General features: G+C 38.8%; 1 protein-coding gene across 14 annotated transcripts in view; it reads right to left on the bottom strand.

Moving 5' to 3' along the window:
- Positions 1–20,846, bottom strand: part of ctnna2 (catenin (cadherin-associated protein), alpha 2) — a 375,732-nt gene that overhangs the window by 216,211 nt on the left and 138,675 nt on the right. Inside the window, exon 8 of one of the 14 annotated variants that reach the window (XM_037765890.1) lies at positions 10,624–10,943. The exons of the other annotated variants lie outside the window; for them this stretch is intronic. Within the exon in view, the coding sequence (XP_037621818.1) occupies positions 10,878–10,943 (66 nt within the window). The 3' untranslated portion in view covers positions 10,624–10,877. Of the gene's footprint in view, positions 1–10,623; positions 10,944–20,846 lie in introns of those variants that run through there. 14 annotated transcript variants of the gene reach the window in all.

Below are 20,846 nucleotides of genomic sequence, written 5' to 3'. Positions count from 1 at the left end.
TTTGAGATACTTTATAGAAACTGAGTGGTTTTGACTTAGCAGGAGACTTGTTTAAAAAACACATCTTTAGGTTACTTTAACAGTCATTACTCAAGCTTGACCACTATAATAAAAAAATTACAATATATATATATGTATTTCCTGCAGTATTTTCCCCCATTGGGAATGTAACCAAAAACAAAAGTTGCACTCTGTCTGCGACTTCCCCAGCGACAGCTTTAGGATAAAATCTTAAAATAAGTTTAAACACAATATGTACGTAGAAGTCTCAGATCAAAACATTGGGCTTGGGGAGAATAATTTAGCAGTAGATAAATCCTTACACTAAAATGCATAGGGGTATCACAATTTCGATTCTAAATCAGTAATCGATCGAAATTAGCTTCCGGTCTCGACCACTGAAATCAAAAGCAGGATCATCAATTATTTTTTTCTTCTCTCTGCCCCAGCCTACTAACATGTCTTAAGTAAATATACAGCTGTACTCAAGAAATGTAACAGCCACCTCACGAATGGTTAAAACTATAAACCCGCACCAAAATCACACTACCGACAAACACTAACAGAAGTAACATTTGTATTTTGGAACATAAAACAGCAAACTTAAAATGCTCAGTCCAGCACTCAGGACTAGGCAGGCATGATGGGAAATGTGGGCCGTCCCTGTCGCTACAATACTCAGGGCACTTCCAGCATATGCCTATTCCTTACTCATCATAGGTCTTTTTGTCTTACTTGGTTTAACATTAAGTCACTGCATCTCCCGACAGAACAACACCACGGTTGAATTTCAGCCTACATGCACGTTTTTTCAGCTCAACATTGTTGAATCAGAGCAGCTGATTTTGGTAGCAATATGCTAGCGGGCCGCCGAGTGCCGTCTCTCAGCGCACACAGACTCCGCCTAAGTTTTGAAACACTTTCTAAATAAAAAAGGTGGTCAGTTCTCTTTTGAAAGAAGAATTTGAAAGTGTAAATGACAGTTGTCAGGGCATAAAACCAATGATCTGTTGATCTTTACGACTCAAGGCTCCGTAGTCTAACAATGGCATGTTTAAATCAAAAATCTAATTGAATCGTGACCTTAAAATAGAAAGTCAAATCAAATCGTGACACCCCTAAAAATGTACTATGTCAAATAACCGCCAATGCAAAGCACACAGAAAACATAAGAAAATAAAAGCTATATTTATATGATGTTTAAATTCAATGAGTAGTGACAAAAAAGGTCCATTTATAGAAAGATCAAATTATATGAGACGCTATATAAGACGCTTTCAAAGGCTGATCGAATAGTTGTCTGTGGTTATTTTCCACTATCACCCAATGAAACAAGCCATCATATTTCAGTGCACAGATAACTGCTACACAGCGATGCAAATGACTGTAAAGATGTATGTACCTAAGCACCAAACTTGACGTGATGTACACAATGTTTACCTCAGGGCCACACAAAGGGCTAGCAACTGTCTCACCTCAAATAACTTACTCATACTCAAACAGTATTTATTATTCATCCATGTTTAAAGCAAAACAGCCACTGCAGAATGGTCAATGACTTCAAAGTCAAATGAATAATGGACTTATATGCAAAAACAATAAGAGAAAGGCTGCAATGGGATGGCCTGTATGTGTAAGAAGGTATGCCCCATGCATGCAAAAAATGGAAGGTATTTTTTTGTTTAAAGGTTTTAAAGTGCATCATCATCATAAGACAGTACTCAGGAATAGACACAAGCTAGTTTGAGACCATATGTTGGTAATTTTAGCAAATATCTCTCTATTCTCTATTGATATCCAAACAACTGTCTTTTTTTCTCTGTTGGATAACGTTAGCTAAGGCACTGAGATTTTCATATACTACTATATTTGCTACTTTATTCTGCAAGGCTTTGGTTATAGAGTCCTTTTTCCATATTTATAATTGTCATGTCTAGCCATCTCAAATGGCAAGAAGGATAGAATCTCCCAAGCAGCCTAAGAGGAGATATAAAAGGGGATTTTAAGGCTTTTCTTCAACAGCAGCTTCAAGTTTTTCCTGCAGAATTTTCTAAAAACCATGTCAGGGAAAAGAAGTAGGAGCAAGCTCGACCTTTAACATTCATCAATCACAGTATGTGAGCCTCTGACTCACCTTCCTTACAATTTGATCCACTTCCTTTGTCTGTCTTCTAACAAGGTGAGAAAGCGCGCCAATAACTTGTAAGATTCGACCTTTTTTCAGCTCATCTTATTTTAGGTGAACAAAAAGGAATCCCCCACCGTGACTAGCAATTAGATCAAGATCATTTCACAGTGGAAATGTCCTGAAGACCCAGGTAGATGAGGAGCAATACAGACTTGTAAGCTTTAAGTCTATCCTCTCTGCCACAGGCGCTGAAGCACGCAAGCATGCATTTGAAGTGTCTTAACCAAAGTTGTAGTTAGTGGGGGCCCTCAACTGCTTTTTATAATTTTACAGAATGAGGTGTGATACATATTTTTAATTACAGATCTCTTCCAGCGGAAATCATGTACTGCAGAAAATGCTCCCTTGAAAGCCTTGTAAATAAATAAAGGCAAGTTCTCTAATTAAACAAGAAGTCTCTCTCATACAATAAGCATGGGGCATTTCTTTATCCCTGAGCCTTTTAGGAGGAAGTGTGCCTTGAAGTTAAAAGACTTTCATAAAAATGTGTTTTGAAAACTGTGAAAACAGAGCCATGTATTAATAAATGCCCACTTAAAGTGCAACAAAAAGACAGCCTCACCCTTGGGTCGTTTGCAAAGCACTTTGCTTTTAAGTTTGAGTTTAATTATAGATTGGGCAAAAAGGTGGTCACAGCAGGAATCACAGTAAACTGATATTCTCATAGAAAATAACCGGTATGTATCAGTGTCTACTCAGACAACCCACCTATATCCTCTTTTGCATTACAGTTCATTAAAACAAATAAAAATAATTGTGTGCATGTAACATCAAGGCTGTAAAGCACCACTGGCATTTCAAATGCTCTGAAACTATGCTTATGAAATGGATGTGATTCGCTGTGCTGACGCTATTTTTTACGGTTACCGTGGTATGGTTTGTAACAGGCTGGTAATGGAGCTTCAAATATACACCAAGTACGGATTATCCTGCAATGAAATTGTGTGTATAAAACAATGTAATATGGTTTGCATTTGTTAGTACTGCTTCGTGCTTCGCGTGTAGCTTATAGCGGCCAGTGTAGTGGTCGGTTGTTGCAATGATGCTGACCAACATTGCTTTAGAGACACTATGCTGCAGTGCTGCATATTACAAGTTTCAGATTTAACTATACAAAATGTACTACATAAAATCTGTCAGTTTTTTATAATTAAAAAAAATGTTATATTAAACACAACCTGTCGCGTACATACAAATATTCAGGGCCAGCCAATTACATTGTCAGGTCATTGATTGGGGCATTATCAGGGGTTATAAGCTCCATAGATGTGGGTCAGTAGGGCCCTGAAACACCAATAGTAGTTTTTGTCATTTAATCATATGGTCGAGCACAGAAAGAAGGTATAAAAGAAGACAATAGCGGCCTCTAGTGACGGTAGTAATTATGACAGGAGCAGAAGCGGAAGTCAAACTCCACACAGGGTGGAGGTCGGGGGAGATGGATGTGACACACAGGGTTTTCACCCAGGAGACCAACAACTTGTAGTTGTCTTTAAGTTCACAAGTATTAAGTTTCACTTTTACTTTTGAAACAGTTATTTTCAGCAAAAATGCAAACTTTTTTCCCTAAACCTAACCAAGTATTTTTGTTGCCTAAACCTAAAGAAGTTGCCGTTTTATTGCCTAAACCTAAAAAAGCTGTTTTGTTTGTGTTCAAAACGTTACGGTTCATGCAGTTTTACATGTAAGAACGTGTTGCTTTTAAGTTTAATTTTCACTGTTACAACATAGTAGTCATAGCAGGCCCCTAATAACCCACATCTGTGATGCTTATAGCAAGCGATAACAGTCGAATCGGGTGCCAATGCAGGCCACCTACTGAAAATATGTTTCCGCGCGTCTACACTCACTCACACATAGTGCGCCCATTGCTAGTTAGCTTACAGCTAACGTAAGCAAAGTTGGTAGCTGTTTGGCACGAAATCCACTTTGCTATATGTCTAAACAAACCTGTGTTTTGCTTTATTTAACATTACATTGTCAATGGCATAAACAAGCCAAAATGTATTGCAAATATCTGATGTTGTAGTTTCACATCAATGAATATCCTACCTTGCTTGTAAACATTCACATTTTTCACTTAATATCCACTGTATACTTTTACTGCAGTTACCATAATGTAACAAGTATGTCTATATTTCCCAATCCCAAGTCTATTCACAAAATACATTATTTTAACAGGTGGACCACCTGGGGTTAGCAATCAATTAAAGTCTTCTTTACCCCTTAAGTTAAAGCGGATGCAGTAATAACAATAATGATAACTGAAAAAGGCAACTATCTGAACTGCTTATAAATGAAGACATGTGAGTCACTGCCAATTGCCCAGAGATTGCGTCCATATTCTCTTTGTCATCACAACAAGATGTGGCACTATGGCATTGACTGCAGACAAAATAGACAGACAGGCAGATAGATAAGATTCTATAGATAGACGGATGATTTGTCCATTGTTTACAAGACAAAATGCCTTGTGCTGTATGGTACAATGGTGTCTGGTTCACTGCGCAGCTTGTGTGAAACTCTGAAAGGTTCATAATTGAAATTTATATTGTTCATCTTTTTATGTTATTGCACCTATTACAGACATCTGATAGAAGACAAATCTCAGGGCAGCGTAGAGCTTGTGGAAAAGGTTGTGGTGTGAAGAGGAGTCATTTTTGTTTCATGGCTTTGCTTTCGTGCTGACTCAGAGCATGCCAAATTTACAGCGTTGCCTTTTTTTTTAAAGAGAGGAATTAAGGGAGAAGGTTGTGAAGGTAGCTCTTGTGAATTATGGTGCAGACCTTGACCTTGACTCGTAGCTGACATGCGTGTTTGCACCTTCAGTACTTTCACGCTGGGTGGTCATCAATGTCTGGATCTGCATTCATTAATAATTCATTCATCCATTCACTTGTTTGCTTCAATAAAAAACACTTCAGTCTGATAATATGTTTTGATATCTTTTGTGGATTTAGAGGCACATTTTGCATCTGGGTTACATAAAATTTATTGAAGTTACAAAGACTGCATTGAATAAGCTTGCATTTGGCATTAACTGAACTGACTTTGCAAAGGGAGTGCTCTGGCTGAATGGCCAGCCTGCTCAGATGGGCCACAACAGACCATGAGGACTCCATTCACTTTTACTAATCCATTATATATACGATGCAAATCAACAACACAAAGACTGTGGTTTAATCTGTTTTTATAATGCACCAGTTCAGCGGGAGAGCGACTGGCTGTCAGTGGGCAAAAAAGGTCAGAAATTCTTAATAATAGATGCAAAACACTGACAAAAAAATGATTTTAATTAAAACCTGGCTCAAAGCAATAAGCACCTTTGAATATGTTATTGTGGCATAATGTTTATTAATGTGTTTATTTGCTGGCTCAAACAGCACATCATGCACACTGATTATTATATCAAATAGAGACAGACGGCTGGAACCCACTTGAGACCTTATTCCTCTTCTGCAGCACAGACTAGTGGAGAGGAGGTGCTAGTTAGGCCCACAAAGGTAAATGCAGTTATTGTAGATGTTACTAAATGATCTACTTTGTAACTTAAAGCTGCAGTGGGTAGAAAAAAACAGTCAAACTAAGCAGCACGGATCAAATATGAATCAATATTCTGTTACTGTAATGCCTATTTCTCGCCTCAAATGTTTTCAGAAACATCTTGTAGTGTACTGTTTCGCTGGAAAATGAGAAAGTTTGTAGGTAACAGAATATTGATTCATATTTGATCAGCACTGCCTAGTTTGACCGTTTGATCGGAGTTTGTATTTACAGCTGCCTCCGTTAAATAAACAGACAATAGGAACGCTCTCTCTCTCTGAAATGACCTGTGATTGGCTAAAGTCTTCCGTCACAGGCTAGAGTTTTTAATGCCTGAAAACAGAGCCATGACGAGGTGCAGAAGTCTAGTTTTCTCTTACAACACTTGAATCACAATATACTGAAAGGTTATTATGGAATTTTTGCCCAATTATGTCAAAAACATTCTGCCTACTGCCGCTTTAAAAGCCTGAAAAGAAAGGCAACCTAATAACACTAATACCACATTAAAGATAAATTGATGACCTAATAATTATTTTGTTAACACGCATACATATGGGATTAAATCCTGCAGTGTTAAATGCATGCATTCATAATAATTAATTCTCAGTTTTGGATGATTTGATGTTCAAGTCCTTTTTGAGTGGTGCAGTGCTCCATCACACTCGCCCAGAGAGTGATGCTGAATCAGGTATTCTGCAAGCGTTAGCACTGAACCAGATGACTGACTCCCATCTAATGGAAGCATCGCTTTCAAAACAAACTCAATATACGCCACCCCTCTGGGACCCCCTCCGTACGAAAAAGAAATAGCAGCCTAAAATCTACAGGGATACTATTCAGGGCCCCCTTCGATTGAATCTATAGTCTCTGATAGGCTCTGGCAGGCTGTATATTTCTTTACTTTAGACTTGGCGCCAGCATGGGAGATTGATATCCACTGGATATAATGGAGGCAGGATAAGCTATTCAAAATCCCTGTAAGGATAGTGATGGAGTGTCTAAACAATAAGTAACCAAATGGGATTCATGACAATCTCACAACTTTGACTCGCCAATTCACAGCATTGACTATGAAATGATCCTTCATGAGTGGAATATCAGATGACTCCCGGTTATGTATTATGTGTATGAGAGGAAACACTGTCAACACACTGACTATAATTCATCTGTTTCAGTTGGTCCAAAACTGCCTGTCTTCTAATGCTTATGTTTAACAGAACAGTGATTGGTGCATCTTTTGAGACTGCCATCCAAACGCTGACCTAATCCAAACCCTGGAGGAAGAAACCTTTATAATAATGTTATAAGAAAAAAGTAACTACAGTGTATTGCAATAAAATGTATTCATTCAGCCACATGATCTGAGTCAATTACATGCATATTCAGACAAAATGTAACTACTTCAGATGTTTAAATGTCTTGCTTGCATTCACTGCTTAAATCACAAAAATAATCCCAGTTATTTATATCCTTTAATATCCTGATGTTTAAACTGTACCTATATTAACATATATTAATGTGTTTGCTAATCAGCCTAATTCAAATTAGCCCCCTGGATTGAACACTAACACATGCAAGGGTAACATACTGTACTTCTGAGCAAGATGAAGGCCTATTACTAGTCCACACTCCTCATCTCATATTTTGCTATTACATTTGAAATATGAATAACTATGACACCCTTACCCCAAGAAATAGTAATAACTCAGGCTCATTACTGATGGCCTATGTAACTATTATGTCTATGACTATATAGTCCCTTTCACAAATGCACCGCAACCCTGAACTTATCACTCGGAGGAGCTGTATGTGAGGACGCAAATGTCCGAATCCTTCGGAGCGGCCATTAAACAGACTTCACCCTGCCAGCTCCCTAGTACAAAGTCTTGATTGAGCCCATGTTTGAATAGAGCCGGTCATTATCTGGAGAATTCACAGCGAGCGAGTAGGCGTACTGATGACGTTTCCATCATGCGGCTGGCGCCAAACCAGAACAATACAAACATTCGAGGGTGAAGCAGAAAGGTCATTTACAAGAGGACGCCAACAAAAATGACTAACTGGAGAGACAACGAGATATGTCAGTATAAGGGCTGATGCTGAAATTGTCAGACAACTTCAAGGAACGGCGAGAGACTCAGTTGTTTATGACCAAATTACCAATCGGCTTCATGGCCACGGTATAATTTGCATCATGTCGTGCCTCCTGCACGCTCTACCCACTCCTCGCCTAAACCAAACAGAGTATTTCCAGTCCGGAGTTCATATGAGAAAACGGCTTGTGTCTACTGCAAAAACACAAAGTATTATAATTTTTAAGTATACCTGGATGTGTGTACCTCTATATGTCAGCACAAGATGCAATATGTAGCATTAAATCAGCCACAGAGAAACATCAAAGAGGACCCAGCTACATGCTCTACATACATGTAAAGTACTGTACATTAGTGAATCACTTTCTCTTTCCCTTAAAATCATAATGACAAGCTTTATTTCTATCTAAAACCATTAGTGTGCCTCCTAAGCAGCTAAGACCAAGTACCAAGCATGATATTGAAACTCTACATACATGGCCCGCCATGTGCTTATCAAAAAGCAAAGTATTGATCTTAAAGCCTGACTGCTGCACTTTGAATTAAACCAGCCGTAAACAAGCTGTACCAGAGTGAGTTTTCTTACCTGAAACCACATGTTTTCCCCCTTTTTTCTCTATATTAGCATATACCATGTTATTAAAATCCAGAGTTCTGAATAAATCTGATTAATTTTCCATACCAAAACCTGACTAACCTTGGCCCTTATTCCATTCTTAATATGTCTTGTTACTCACAATTTCTAGCTCTTCAATGCGCATTTTCAATGAATACTTATGGAAAACGGATCAGTATCACGTTATAACGTGAAAAGCTTATTGGTATAACAATACATTTTTTGACATTATAACAAGATATTTTCATGTTCTAACAAGATATTCTATAAAAAAGGAAGAATAAGTCGGACTCTCTGGAGGTAGTAAACATGAGTTTCACATTATAACAAAATATGCGTTATCACGTTACAACGTGAAATGTTTAAGATTATAATAATATAAGTGACCATGTTATAACGTGAATCCTTTTATGTTATAACAATAAGTGATCATGTTATAACAAGAAGTTAGAACATGGATACATAGTATATTTTTAGGACGCAAATTTGTTTTAACGCCACTAATTTCTTTAACTCATTAACGCAATCAATCTTTCGGAGGTTATAATGGGCTCAGTTTTAAAGCTAGCTAGTGAAGAAACTGGTTTGAAACTAGAAAAACTAAGGAATCCATTGTTACCAACCATGTCATGCCAGCTTGTAGAGAAGAATGCTAAATAACGCTACAGAGTTACGCTAAATTTTGTGTCATGTCCATTTTCAAAGGGGTCGGATTCAAACCCGGGCTGCTGCGGTAAGGACTCAGCCTTAGTACATTGGCGCCCGCTCTACCAGGTGAGCTACCTGGGTGCCGTATTAGCTTGTATCTTGAATGCAGAAAGAAGCCTAAATTGCAGAAACTGAGTGTTTTGGGTGGAACAGTTTGAATAAGTGGGAACCTCACTGTAAGAAGACAAATGGGTTTGTCTTGGCCAGTGGTTGTATTTGTTCAAATTTAGCCTTCAAAACAGAGGCAATATTCAAAACATTCAAAATAAAAGCAGTGTAGCATTCTTTTAAGACAGTTCCTTAAGTACTATGTAATCCCATCTGACTGCAACACTAAAACACCTGCCGGTGGAAGTCAATCACTATATGTGGAGAGTCTTGTCTTTAAAGTTTAACCAAGTCCTCATGACTGTTTACAGCTTAAAGTGAAGGACTGTTAGAATTAGGGATGAGATGTTTATGGAGTTTTGAAGTATCTTAAGTGGAGGAGGAAATGACTGCAAGTAGTAGGAACTGAAGAAATGCTTTCCAAATGCTAAAAAGCACTGGACTGAGTAAAGTGTTTACGCATTATCATGAGAGATGTGCTGAGATGGCTCATAATGAAGTGGTGCCATCATTGTTTCAACACATGTTCACTTTGCCAAAACATCATTAAGATGTCCTTGGTGTTGTTAGGATTATTGATGGGACACATCGTCATGTCATGAATGTTGTAAAAATAATGTTTTCTTCAAAATCTCCCCTCAGGAAAAAGGAAAAAAGAATGAGGAAAAGAACCTTACGATAGGCGAGAACACGTTTTTTTTGTAAAATTCCCCATGTTAATAGTGACTTTTTGTCCCTCTATATTTTGTATTTTATGTGTAGCTAAATAAAGAATATCAAAAGAAAACCCATTGCATCTCCTAGGATAGCAGAAAGATGATGAGCTCAGCTGTGAGGCTGAGCCCTCAAGCTCTCTTGAAAAAAATGGGGCTTTGACTCTTGAAGATATAGGGCTTTAAATGTAGAGGCTACTACATTTCTCGATTCTCCCTAAATAATTCTTCAAAAACTAAACTAAACTTCTCAAGAAAATAACCCAAAATGCTGCCTGCTGCAGGAATTCAAAAGCATTTGGGTCATATTGGTTATGTCCCCCATGTGTAGAAATGTTGTGTGATTACAGCATCTTTCAAATTATTCTGAAGGCAGAAGTTTTTGCAGAAAATGAGACAATCCCAGTGGAAATTGGTGAAGTGTATGAGTTGCTTCCAGCCCGTCGAATCAACATCTCTGAGAGAAGAATTTAGATTGAAGAAACTGTGTACTTGGAAAACATGTCTCTTCAGTGCTTTGAGTGTCTGGTCATAATGATGGCTCACAAACAACACACAGTGGCTGTGCATGCTTGTGGAGAAAAATAAGCATTCAGGAATTAAACTTTTCTATAAAAATGTCGATAAAAAACAGTTACCAGCCACTAGCTCTGTTTTATGTGAATCTTTTTACTCATGCATGATACAATAACAGTTTTCTAAATAATAAACAAATGGATAAATTCTTCATAGACTGCACTGCTCAGCAGCACTCGATGGTTTGACACTTTTAACGGACAGATTCATCTTTTTTTACTTGCTTGTTTGCTGTAACTGTTGTGATTAATGTCCCATGTCCTCTTGTATGTTGTGTTTTTGCCCTCCAAATTTGCCCTCGAGGGACTATAAAGAAGAACTGAACTGAACTACCTCCATAGACAAAGATATGAATGAATGGATAAACAGGTAGATAACTGAAAAAAGACACTTACCTGTTAAGGTGATCACAGAGTTCACAGAGGTCGAACAGCACATGTTGGAAAGAGGAAACGGAACAAGAAAATTAGCAATTTTCCAGACTACCTCAATATTCTCATCACTGCTAGTCACATAAAACCCAAAGGTAAGCAGCCAAAGTCATGATTGCCAACAGCAATCCCTTAAAAATGTGGGCAGTGTGGGGAATGTCCTACTTTTTTTGGCATTTTTTTTTTGTTTTAAATTACCAGCATACAATCTTCTTACTTTTTATAACCTAGTGCCTCATTTCTGACTCAACTCAACTCACTTTTGGTACCATGTCCTTTTGTCTATTTTGTTTTTCATTGCATCGCCGTAGCAACACCACATGAAACTGCCTTGACATGATCTTCAACGCCACTCGTGAAGATTGAAGCTGAATCCTTTCATCATCAATTGTATGGTGTAGTTTTGTGGGCTATTGCATTCGCTATTGACGGTAGCTTGGCTATTTAATCGCTAGTGATGATTCTTTCTGACCAATCAGTGGTCTTCAGTGTTTTAACTCCACCTTCTAGTATCGGCTCAGTTCGCTTTGATCCTCGACCGAGGTGGTACCAATAAAAAAAGAACCAGGTGTCGTGTACTACCAACAACTCGTGCTAATGGAAAAACAAAAAAGAGGGAGTCGAGGTGAGTAGAGCCGTGCCGTACCATGGAGTGGAAATGTGACATAACTTTAAACCATTAACAAAGTTTGAATTGCCGAACCTCAACTGCTCTAATTACTCCGACGGATTTTACAAGCTGACGTTCAAGATCGATATCTGTGCAGATCAAAGCGTTTTTGTTTAAAAGGGTCTGCATGAAATACAAAGTATTGATTCCATTACTGCGCCCCATGCACATGCATATTATAAACCAATATACTTTTTAGAAAGATCACATGAATGAAAGAGATTCTGACTTATCACACACAAGAGGACTTCAATGTCCTTCTGAGCGACTTTCTTGATTGTCTTACCTCACAAAATGACAAATTTCCACCACAGTTTTGGAAAATTTCACAGTATGTGGCAAATATATATATTTAGTGAATTTCGTTACCCGTACGGTATGAAACAAATGTGTTGCTTTATCTACAGTCTTTTAATCCTTCTCCTAAATTACTGCCCTCTATGGTACACTTCTCTGGTTTAACGGCATATAAAGCAATGACACAATATGAAATTATATGGCACAAGATTATAAAGACACACCATTTACATTCTTTCAAAGATCAAAGCCTTATATGCCTACAAATGCCAGAACAAGATGTCTTCGTCATGACTCATAATTCATTGACTATAAATGAGAATACCTTTAAAAGGTATGAGCACTGCTGTGAAAGCAGCGCACATCCTCCTACAGCATTACTGTGACTTCACTCTCACATTGTGCAATACGTGAAATGTGGAGGAAGAAAAAGAGAGGCATAATATTTTGCCTCTCCAGCTTTGGGGATGAATGGTTCGCACATTTGTTTCCTTTATTTCACTGTTATTCATGATTGCTGACGACAGGTATTCACATCTTTAAATAAAGTGAGCAGGAGGGAATACAAATGTCCTCCACTCTGTACAACATAGAAGGGTTTCACTTGGGTGGTGGCCAACAACTCCATCCACTGAAATCCCAAACAATTACTGTACATGTCTCACTGCTCTCGTTACAACACACAATGAATTATAACGTCAACGCTGGGAGCCTATCAGGTTCTGTGATCTACGATTGCTATTCTATTGTAAAAAAAAGGCCAACATGCACAGACACTTTTAGAGAAGAGGGTCACAATTTCAATATGCCTAACCTTCTGAGTGCTGACAAGAGACATGTGGGGCAGCAGCTGTGGCCTTTTTAGTGCAAAGACTGTACTCTTATCTGTCCTGTGGAATATTTAGTAGATTTCAACATTGCCTAGTTATATAACTGGACTTATTTAATTTGATATAACTGTCCAAACAATCAATCAAACAATGAATCTATTCATTACTCCATCCATTGTTAGCTTCTGGAGACTCATTTGCAAATGGCAAAGCTGAAAACTTTTTCAGCAGCAGGGTGCTGATTATGATATAAGCCATGATTTGTCAAGCAGACAGTGAAAAGCTCTCTGCGACAACCTCACTGTTTTGGACAGTCTAATAAAGAGAACTGATTTTAGAAGCAATGACCTGACCTGGAGTAAGAAAATGAGAGTGTAATCAAAATGACGAAAAGACACATGACAAAATGCAAGAAAAGATCCACATCCTCAGTGTGTGTGTGTGTGTGTGTGTGTGTGTTTATAAGAGAGAGGGCATGTGTGTAAGTACATCTAGGGCTGATAGATTATTGTATTTAATTTTATTTTATCGATTTATTGATCAAGAATTTTGTCTATAAAATCTCAGAAAATAGGTAATATCTTTAAACTGCCTGTTTTTATCCTACAACCAGTCCAAAACCCAGCGATATTCAGTTTACTACTATGCATGACAAAGAAAATAATCTAATCATCATGTTTGCTGGAACCAGGGGAACATTTAAATTGAAAAGTAACTGATATGATTAATAAACTAAAATTATATAAATAGTTTGGGATCAATTTTCTGACAATTTACTAATTATTTTAAGACTGACTGTGTCAGCGCTAAGCAGGTCCATGTCTGTAATAATAATATAAAAGGAACATTTTATATTAAGAAAAAAAATCTTTTTGAAATGAAAGAAAATTTAACATTCGCTCAACCCTCTGAGACCCGAGACTGACTTTACGGTCTTTCAGAGGCTCTAGCAGGTTCAGTTTTAGGGCTAAAGTGAAGCTACAGATATCATATGAAACTAGAAAACTTAAGAAATCTCTTACTACCAACCCTGTCATGCTACCATATTGGCAAGGAGGGGTTTCTGAGCAGTTTCCAGAGCAGAAGTGCTCCAAATGTCAAACGTTTTTGAAACCAAATCACAGCATGGCTTTTTCTAAGGTGTCCCTCAAGGTCTTGATGTCTTAATCTGGTATTTTTGGGGGATTATTGATAATTTTTTATCAATTCTCGAAAGGTAAAAAATGGTTACATTTAGCACCAAATAGGTGTAACAAATGGTATCAACCCAAAAATTGCTGCAACAACTTATGAGACATAATAGAGCATGGAAATGACCATCATATACTTCTATTATATAATGTTCCAAACACTTATACACTTTTGCAATTATTTTTAAATAATTCATTCATTCATGTTTATTTCTGATTTATGACTAAAACAAACGTGACACACAGTTCTGAGCTGCATCTCAAATTAATCTTCAGGTTTGCTGCTTTCAGATGATGTACACCACTTCTACTGTATGTGACATCGATATAGTGACCTGCTATCTCACCCTTAGACCCTCTGTATCCCCCTAAAAAAGACAAAAACTGGTCTATTGTGGGTCTCAGAGGGTTACATGTTTATGTTTACTACACATAAAAATCAACAAAATTACTGCTTTAATGTTAGTGAGCTCACAGGCTTTACTCCTACTGCATGACCTGACACAGGCTTTACTCCTACTGCATGACCTGAGCTCATGTGATCCTATGGAAATCATGGACTGTTTATGGGACCACACAAGACTAGACAAGAAATGATCGAGATCCCACTCAGGCAGAGCGCAGACTGTCTCCACTGATTCTATTTAAATTGTTATTCTTACCATAGAACACTGGGCATCAGTGTTTTCACAGCATGTCTGAAGTATTAAGCAGTCCATGCATCAATTAACATAATAATTGGAAGGAAAGAGGAAAGATGTGAGACACTGTTCACAAGCTAAGGAGCCATTTTGGCCGGCCCTCTGCAGCTCTAAATGAGGGTGGATCATTTGTAACGGAGCCAGATCATCTGGTTATGATCCAGTTTTTCCTCGCGCTGCTTCAGTGAGCACAATTGAGATGGCTCTGTTTATCAGTTATATAGCAACTGCATTGCATTTGCACTGCGCAGTCACGGTAGCACCCTCCCCTCTCACTTCCTTTCTCACTCTCTCCTGTCAGTGCTCCATTTAGTAAACGGCAAAGTACAATGAAATCAAATGGAATATGGCCATGGATCTGGATCTTGATCTGGGCCGGAAGGGATGGGATCTTCTCTGCCACTCCTTTTCTTTATCCACATGTTTTCCTGTCAAACATCCATCACTTCAGGCTTGGCTTTAAGGTCAATATGGAGAATCAATAAGTCTCATATTACAGCTACTTCTCTCTGTTGTGAGTTGTATTTATGTCTGACTGTTTTGACCACAAACAATAAAACGTGTGCAGGATCTCCCAGTTTGTAATGCTTCAAGCGAGAGACATCGGTTATCATGGTTTCATTTCTGATATCGCTCATGTGTTCATAACTGGATTTATCATTCTTCCATTATTTGGAAAAATGGCTTTCTGGTCTTTCATTCCAGCGTTTCCATTCTTAATTTATCTTACAAAATATAGATTCTTAACTGTCAGAGAGTCAAAACATCTATTATGTATGCTTGGATCTGAATCCTTGTTTGATTTAAAATATGGTGGAGGCCTGAGACCCACCCCCCCCACCACCACCACCACCAGCACACACACAAACCAAAACACACATGCATACACACAAAACCTTCTGAATTCGGATTCGTAGAGGAATATCAACTTCTCTGATGAAAGCCAACGGAGCCTCAGCAGAGTTAAAGCTCCTCTGCCTGTTTATGAATGACACTTCTGCCAGAAAGAAGAGGACATGACAGCCAGAACACAGACTTTATGAAGGCTATGGTAATTCCACTCCCACTTTACCCACAGCTACTCCTGACGTTTAAGCTTTTGGCTCAGATGCCACATAGCGGCATGTAAAATTCAGCAGGTAGATGTGAGACGAATAGCACCATCTAGAGGGAAAGACAAAAGCAACAACTAGAAAAATGCAACCAAATGGTAAATGGACCCGCATTTATATAGCACCTTTCGGCCACTCCTAAGCGCTTTACACGACATGTAAACATTCGCCCATTCACACACACATTCATACACTGATGGAAGAGGCTGCAATGCAAGGTGCCGACCTGCCCATCAGGATCTAATCGAAATGCTCATTCACACACACTCACACTTGGCACAGCCTTCGGGAGCAATTTTGGGGTTGCCCAAGGACAGATCTTGCCCAAGGACACTTCGACATGCGGACTGGAAGAGGGATCAAACTGCCAATCGTCCAATTAGTGGACATCCCGCTCTACCTCTGAGCCACAGCTGCCACAACCTCTCACTACACTACAAAATGTGGTCGGATCATCCAAATCCTTGACTGAAAGCTTGGAGCTTTATATAAAAGACATCTGACTTCTGGATTTAGTACACTGTTAGAAATCTTAGCAGAAAAAGGTGGCACCAGGTATAAACATTCAAATACATTTTTTTTATGTGTTTGTCCCTTTGTGTTAGAAAGGTCCTTATAGATAAATTAGTTTTTAAAAAAATGGTTGAAATAGTTAAATTATGGTGATATTGTAAGGGGCTTTGGATAAATATAGCAACTAACTAACTAACATAATTAATGGTAATGCTATGTGCCCTTGCAAATACCATGAGCTGATGGTGATGAGTGACGATGATACAACTTGAACATTACAATATTTTCCAGCGACATTGAATACTTTGATATTCATTAAATGTGTTATCAGGTTAGTGGTTCTAAGTGGGAGCATGACATCAGTCTCCCATCTCCTTCAAGATCTATTAAACAACGCCCATCATAACTTTGATTTACTGTTTTAGCTGTATCCATATTTCATGATAAATCACTTTTTGAAGGTGTCTCCAGAGAGCCCTCGGTTAGGATGTCTTATGCTGTAGGGACAGGAACTGTAATAGAAAGGATGCAATTTATGGATGCACGCCCTGTAGACAAACAACCCATGGGACTTCCATGGTCCAACCTCATGACTGTGTGTATTATTTTAGAACAATACCTATGTGTGATGTTAGGAAAAAAGAAGCAGCTGGATGTTTGTCCAAGGAGATGTCGATTGGTCAGAGGTGAGAAGAGGGCAAGCAGAGCGCTATTATTTACTCCTGGCTGTTTACCCGTGACAGAGTGATTCAAGCGGAGGGGTTAATAACTTGGTGTGACCTCAGATCAACACGGACAGACCACTCTCAGGCTCTCTTACTTCACTGTTTTACACTTAGCTGGCCTTTCAAAAAGATAAAAAGACTGATTAGAGCATGACTTTGAAATTCAAGTGGTTCTCTCATAAACATGAGGACAAATCACGGTTTAGAATTGATATCTAACGACGCGTCCATGTGTTGTAATTATATAATTGCCTATAATGAGGTGAAAGTTGTAATTTTCATTCATTATTTTTTTTATGATAACTCTGTTTTTGTCTCTGAAGATGCAAACAGCTGATGGATAATTTGAGGCATTACGGCCGGGACGGATAGGACACATCAGCAGCGTGTGACGGCTACCTCGCTGAACTGATGCGTCTCTCATGTGTGTGGTGTCCACACTGGCAGTGTTTCTGCTACAGCGCTGCTGCTGCCAGCCCTTTCTCTCTACATTGAGTTTGTCTTTCAGAAAGTCGATTTCATTTCATTATAAATGTCATTTATATTTATTTTAGACAGAAAAAGGTTAAGAAGCGGGTGCTCATTTGTAAATAATAGTAATAATCCACAATTAAAACCAGTTACTGTATCCATTCATGGAGTCCTGCAAGTCACTGCATTTTCTACAACACTGTCCTGTAAATATTTCAGAATAAAAGCCTTGTGTTAACAAATGAAGGAATTCTGTCAGCAGAAAAAACAGGCTTTTATTTTGAAACCAAAGTCGACAGTGTTGATTTAAAATGTAGTAATGTTGGGCGCCTGGGTTAGCTCAGTTGGTAGAGCGGGCGTCCATGTATTAAGGCTTGGTCCTGACCGCGGCGGCCCGGGTTCGAATCCGGCCTGTGGCCCTTTCCGCATCCACTCTCTCTCTCCCCCCTTTCAAGACTCTATCCACTGTCCTGTCATAAAAATGGAAAAATGCCCCCAAAAAAAAAAATAACTTTAAAAAATGTAGTAATGTTGCTGGTATGATGTCAATATACTGTTCCAAGATCCCTTTCATTGTCTGTGACATATTCTACAGATATAGACATTGAAACGGTACTAATAATGCTGGTATGATGTCAATATGCTGTCAAAAGAACATTTTCCCTGTTTGTTGTTGCGGTGAACCACAACCGTAACCGGCTAGGCGAGACCTCAAATCTCTGGAAGAGACGCAGTTGACACGCAGATGAGCCGCGCTGCTCACGCAGTTTGTGTGGCTGCTCGAACCTGTTAACATGCCAAAATTAAAAAAACAACAGGTTCCGCGCTGCTGATGTTCCCAGTGTGTCCCGTCGGTTACAGACATCAAATAATCCTAAATTTAACAACTGACATTGCAAAAAGTTGTTTCTACGTGAATGATAGACACTACAATACAATACAAGTCCATTATAGGGCTTACATTTATAAACGAGAAGGTGAAGTAAGCTTATCCAATGTCTCTTTGCAGATGCAGTCATGAAATACAGTGTCAGAGGCTGTAAGCCCAAAAGGAGTCTTGAGAAAATCTTTCTGTGGTGCCAAAACCGACTGCTTCCAACAACTTGACAGGGAAGTATACGAGTATGTGACTGAAAACCAGAATAAAGGCATGTCTATAACCAGAGCTGTCATTCAGCTGACAGCTTTGGAAGTCATCAAGCAGGTGAGTCCACTTGTTAATGCAGATTTTCTTTGAGGCAGTAGGCCACCGTATGATTGTCAGTATTTTTTGGTAATCATATTTTTGCTGATTATATTATACCGACTGCATCTTAAAATACTAGCAAGAGTGAATCAACTAACAATTCAGTTTTTCCCATGTCAATGCTCCATTGAAGCACTAATCCTTTATACTATTTTTTTGCCTTCTATACACGGTGTGTAGGCGCACGCGCGCACACACACACGCACGCACGCACGCACGCACGCACGCACGCACGCACGCACGCACGCACGCACGCACGCACGCACGCACGCACGCACGCACGCACGCACGCACGCACACACACACACACACACACACACACACACACACACACACACACACACACACACACACACACACACACACACACACACACACACACACACACACAAGTGTATTCCGATGTCTTAGCTTGCTGGAGGGTATTAAGTCTGACCTGCAGACAGATACTCATCCAGCTGTTTCTGTTTTTCTGTTCATTACAGAAAAGGAACAAACTCACCCTCTTCCTGACACTTTTTTTAATCACACTAATCTCCACCATGAGTTCCTGGCTGCACTCCATAGCATTTATTTTACAATAAAGCATGCATGTACTTGAAATTATATACAGCATATTTAGATACATGTAAATTAATAAATGTACCAGTACCATGTATCTTTTATTGTATTGGAAATTGCCTGGATCTAATTCCTGGGCTTTAGTTTGCAAAGAACATAGACTAAATAAACCCCTTATATATTTGTGGTGAGTTTGCTTCTCTTACTTTTTGATTGAATTCTTCAATTTGTACAAATCAAAATACAATTCTCTTTGTGATTATGGAAGTCTGTACTGGGCTGGATGGGTCATTGTCCCCAATAATATTATCCAGAAGTGATTGTATGTATGAGCGCCAGTGTCAGTTGATTAAATCTTTACGACCGTCACACTGCAGCAGGATCGTGCGTGCTGACTCTGATTTGCGGGATGTGCTGCGTGTTTCCGAAGCATTAAATTATGCATGCCTCATCATTACACAACATTGGCTCTGCACCGAGTTAAAAGACAATAATACATTTTTGATGTATTTCTGATTTATATGTCACTTCACACAATGTTTTGCACATCGCATGTTGCACATATGAAGAGAAATGACTTTGACACAATGTTATTGTCTGTGCATACATGAACTAGCACTTTTACTGCGATTGCAACTGTGCTTTTGTAGGACTGTGAAAGTTTGATTCAGCCAAGTTGGCTCGTATCTGGATAGCATTAACTGCCATAATTAATTTTTATCTGTAGTTGTCAGGTGTTTTAAGACCTGTAAAGGCCCGCACTTGAGTCCAAAGTGCTTTGACCGAACCACCTAACTGGTAAGAATCGAAGACCTTCTTTTTAGCACTATTAGGTTAACACCACAATAGTGAGAAACACTGCACCGATTGGTACTTAAAAACCGAAAATTTCAGAAACAGGTTATTTTTTCAGTGTGTGGATCAGTTGAACAGTTGACAGAGCACAGACGGAGCCTGTGGACGTTTTATCTCCTGCCAGTTGATGTGGAAGAGCCTGCGATTCTATTTGCTTACATGCATGCACCAGTAATCACAACATGATTGATTCGTTATTTCAGCATTTTCCCTATCTGCTCTCACCACTTTTGTCAACTTGGGACTCCTACAAACCTTAACGTCTCTGCTCTCGCTTATTCTCTCTTGTTGTTTTCCCATTCACACCAGAGTTTGTAATGAGTACGGAAATTTCCATAGATGCATTTCAAACCATGATGAGACTTGTCGGATAAACAAAGCATCGCCTAACAAATTCCCTTGGATGTACAAGGAGCCAAGAGGGGAGATGTTCAGTTGTCATTTGTGTTTACTAATCTCTACTAGAGAAGCTCTCCATAACCAGCTGAAACAAAATGCAAGAGAGCTAATAATATCGAACTATCTCCATTGTTTGGATGTGTTTATTTTTAAGCCGCTACAGAGCATCACACATCTCCTCTTGGCTAATAGATGACAAAATATTTTCTGAATGCCCAAGGGAAGCCGCCACATCCTGCTTTAACTAGTGCCGTGCTTATTAATAGAATATTGTTTAATTGTGCATGCTTTCCACAA

Source organism: Sebastes umbrosus, chromosome 3 (assembly GCF_015220745.1).
Source record: "Sebastes umbrosus isolate fSebUmb1 chromosome 3, fSebUmb1.pri, whole genome shotgun sequence".
Taxonomy (NCBI): Eukaryota; Metazoa; Chordata; class Actinopteri; order Perciformes; family Sebastidae; genus Sebastes; species Sebastes umbrosus.
Note: the sequence above shows the minus strand (reverse complement) of the source record. Positions and strands in the feature narration are given on the sequence as shown.